The sequence below is a fragment of the Cynoglossus semilaevis genome, chromosome W, assembly GCF_000523025.1.
Source record: "Cynoglossus semilaevis isolate Cse_v1.0 chromosome W, Cse_v1.0, whole genome shotgun sequence".
NCBI lineage: Eukaryota > Metazoa > Chordata > Actinopteri > Pleuronectiformes > Cynoglossidae > Cynoglossus > Cynoglossus semilaevis.
In genome coordinates this window covers 614426-618553 of record NC_024327.1, presented here as the reverse complement: position 1 = coordinate 618553, position 4128 = coordinate 614426, and the positions used below count along the sequence as shown (strand labels likewise).

Below are 4128 nucleotides of genomic sequence, written 5' to 3'. Positions count from 1 at the left end.
GCGCTTTTGGAAGAATGGTCAAAAATTCCTATAAACACTCTCCTCAACCTTGTGGACAGTCTTCCCAGAAGAGTTGAAGCTGTAATAGCTGCAAAAGGTGGACCAACATCATATTGAACTCTGGGTTAGGAATGGGATGGCACTTCAGTTCATAGTATGAGTCAAGGCAGGTGAGCGAATACTTTTGGTAATATAGTGTATATTTGAATACACATATATACATACATTTTTTAAAGTAATTACAGTAAAACCTTTGCAGGACGTTTCTTTTTCTTATAGATTAATTCTTTTAAAATACTGATATATTTTTATCAGTATGTGTATCAAATTACAGAGGTGGGAGCAAGTCATTGCTTTGCATGTCACAAGTAAGTCTCAAATCTTTGCACAAGTCCAAGTCAAGTCTCAAGTCAAGACAGGCAAAGTCCGAGTCGAGTCCAAGTCAAGACTGAAAAGTGTCAAGTCAAGTCCCAAGTCCTGCCGTTTCTGTTTCAAGTCCTTTTAAACAAAATAATAATATATTCAGATAATAATATAATATAACAGATCATGTATGCTTTGTAAATCTGTATTTATTTATCAAAACAAGTGCAATTGAAATTGCAGAAAGATATTGGTGACATTGCACTTCCTAATTGCAATAATAAATAAACCACTCCTTTAAGGAATAAACAGTTGAAAAAACAAATTTTTTAATAAATACATTTTTTCAATAGTTTTGAGAATCTCTCTTCAGCGAGGTTCTTTGTTTTTGATGTCAGTGTTCTGCGACACACTGGGCTGTACTTGCTGTCAAGTACTGTCAGAAAGTGCCGAAAACTCTTGTTTTCCATGATCCAGGAATTGTGAAATTGAGGGCTGCTGTGGTTCATTTGGGATCCTTTCGGCCATCTGGTACTCTTCAAAGCTGTAAACATATTAAATGGATGTCAGAATATCCCTTATAACCACATATTCATTAAAATGAAACTACTGTATTGCTCATATTATTATATTATATTATTATAATATTATTAATATCAATTTTAACTTTGTGTTAAGAATTGTAATGTGTGTGTGTGTGTGTCTACGTTACAGTTGAAACACAGCCCAAACTGAAGTTATATTGCTTGAAAATTAAATTCACTCTCTGAAGCACACGTACTTCCTGCAAGATAAAACCAGCAGCACAATAAAATGTAAAGGGCTAAAATACGCTGACTGCCGTCTACTGAGTGTGATACAATGACAAATGTTATGTAACCCATACAATCCTACATTAAAAAAAAACACTAACAAATGTATGAATAGGGGAGGGAACTCCCAGTGGAGACGACAGATTGCCGTGTTTGCAATGTAACGATAACAGTGATTTTACAGCCTCATTGGTTTAACTACGCAGCAAAACAAAGCTACTAAGCTAATAAACGATAGCTTTAATTCAAAACTTACCGTTCTTTGTGCAGCTTTAAATGTCGGACGAAGTTGGAAGTTGTAGCGTCTCCGTCTGAAATCTTCGACCCGCACGTTTTGCATACTGCCACTCTTTTTTTGTTGACCACCTCGGAGTTTTTAAATCCGAACAACACTTCTTCTTGGTCTTTGGTTTCATTTTCTCTCACCTGCGCGTTGTTTGACAGCTCTTCCTCATGGTTGTGCCGCAATTTGATTGACTCGGTGCTATCGCGTCAAAAACAACGTGGGTCTAATTTGATTGGATGTTTTGCCGACAACACACACACACACACACACACACACACACACACACAATGAGAGCTACAGAGCGCTCTTTAATAACTTACTTTATAATCTTTGGGTTTTGGAGAATGTATCAAGTCTTGTCGAGTCAAAGGGCTCAAGTCCGAGTGAAGCCACGAGTCACTGATGTCAAAGTCCAAGTGTAGTTGCAAGTCTTATTTTGTCAAGTCGAGTCTAAAGTCATCAAATTGATGACTCGAGTCCAAGTCGTGCAACTCAAGTCCACCTCTGTCAAATTGTCAATCAAATTTCCAAAATATGAGATAATGTACAGTATTGATTAACTTATTAGTTTATATATAGCTGGTAAACATTAACTTTTTGAGTTTTGAAAACTAGTAAAATATGTTACCGGAGTTTTAGTTTGGTCCAAACGCTGCCTGTTTACAGACTGAATGACAGTTGGTTGACAGTTGGTCACACAGACCATGTGACAGTGTGTTTACACTTCAGCTGCTTGCTGCAGCACGCTACATGCTAATCAGCAGAGATATGCAGTTTGTTTTTCAGACCAAAACATTCTCTGACCCACTTCTGACCGTGGGCTTTATCTTTGTTTGGAATGGGTGGCAGCAGTGGATTAGGTCTGACTTCACCTCACTTCACTTTTTATAGGTTTATATTGTACTTTGGATCGTACATTACGTAAACTTTACTGATTCACGTCGACCAATGTGATCATCCCTGCGTTACCTTTGTTTAGCTTTGGGTTCTTATTATGCAACCAGTCACGATTTTCTCTCCTGTCCTGGAACCTAGCCGCCTTCACAAGACCAAAAAAAAAAAAACCCACCTCCTTTTCGCTTTGCACAATGTGGCGCTTGGCCAGCTTCTCCAGCTCGATGTAGGCGTTGTTGGCATGCGTCTCCACCTCTTTCTGGACCTTCAGCTGGTGCTCGTCCATCTCGGCTTTCAGCTTGTTTTCCAGAGCGATCAGCTGCTTCTGGTGCTGCCGCCGCATCCGTTTGTAGCCGGACATCTGCTCCCGCAGCTCACTCATGCTCGCTCATGCTCGTGGATCTGCTTGGTTACCTTTGGAGGAAACACAAAAGTAGCTGAATTAGAATATTTAATTATAAAAAATATAATAATTAAATATGGAATTCAAGACAAATACTGAAGACGTTTCTCATCAAATAAAAATATTTTGAAAACATTTTTAGAAAAAACATTTTTTGGAATTTTTTTGGTAAAATCCAAATTTTGCGCGTCATGTTGTCAGATGGTGAAAAATTTGATCTCTTGCAAAAACATTTAAAACATTTGTTAAAAAAATGAACAGTGGTTAAATTTGAAAAGTTGTGAAACCCTTTAGGATGAAGATGTCAGGACTTCATTATTCCGACCATCGCACATCATCACCTGTGGATATGTGTTCAGGTCAAGTCGACAAACAACTCATTCAAATCATAACAGTAGTTGTTTTGATGGCAAATATTATTGATATTTACATATATATATATTTTCAAACCTGTGCACAGAAAGGGTTCTCCGTGTCTAAGTAGTCGCTCCTCATCTTCTCGTAGCTGCCGCCTGAACTCCTCAAGCCAAACATGATGGCTATTTTTGCCAAGTGCACCAGCATCCAGGGACCTTGTACAGCCTACGCCTGACAGAACCCTGTCTGAGCTCCGGTACCACCCTGAGACTACTGGACAAGGACCTTGCCCCCTTCCTCCCCTCACGACACCTCCCACCTTCTCTCGCTCTTGGTTTGCGCCCTGGGCACGCAGCGAATAAGGCCCGTGGACTGCGCAGGCCAACAAGAGCACAAAGCGGCCCTTCAGTCGGGCTAACACCATGCAGCAGGTGGGTCACATGAATACCTCATTGAGAAGGAGTGAAAAGTCGAGGAGGAGGGGGGCGAGAGAGACGGCGAGAGAGATGAGGGGAGGAGGGGGGAGATTGCAGAGGGAGAAACAGCAGATGGAGAGTGACTAGGAGAGAGTTAAATAAATGGAAATAATGGGAGGTAAAGTCCGAGTGAGTAGATGAGGAGGGGAAAAAAAACGTTCTGAGAGACAAAGCTGGAGTGGAGGCCACACTCGTCTTTTTAATCTGTGCTGAATCAATAACCCTACTGTAATAGAAGAAAAGCCCCCCAAGCCTTGTCACTTGTTTCGCCCCCGCCCTGTGTGCTGCCACAAAGAGCCAAGTCACATCATGTGACGAACCCTTTCACACCAGACTCGGGCCTCTGTGATCATATTCAAGGGAACGGAGGGAAAAGGTGAAGCGTCCAGTGAGATTCAAGAGAATTAAGCCGCTGAACTGTGGTTAAACAGTGGCGGTACCGGGACGCCAGAAGCCTGAGTCCGCCCGGGATAGCCTCCCCGCCTCACCGGGTAAGTGAAAAAACTACAAGAGTAGTGGTATTTCACCGGCGGACTC

The 4128-nt window shown here is 41.2% G+C and overlaps 1 protein-coding gene across 1 annotated transcript in view; it reads right to left on the bottom strand.

Annotated features, from left to right (window-relative positions):
• The window catches only part of LOC103396878 (serine/threonine-protein kinase TAO3-like), a 22728-nt gene extending 19960 nt beyond the window's left edge, over positions 1-2768 (bottom strand). The window contains exon 1 of the mRNA XM_025052853.1: positions 2531-2768. Coding sequence (XP_024908621.1) covers positions 2531-2737 — 207 coding nt within the window. The 5' untranslated portion in view covers positions 2738-2768. The remainder of the gene's footprint in view (positions 1-2530) is intronic.
• Positions 2769-4128: the final 1360 nt, after the last annotated feature.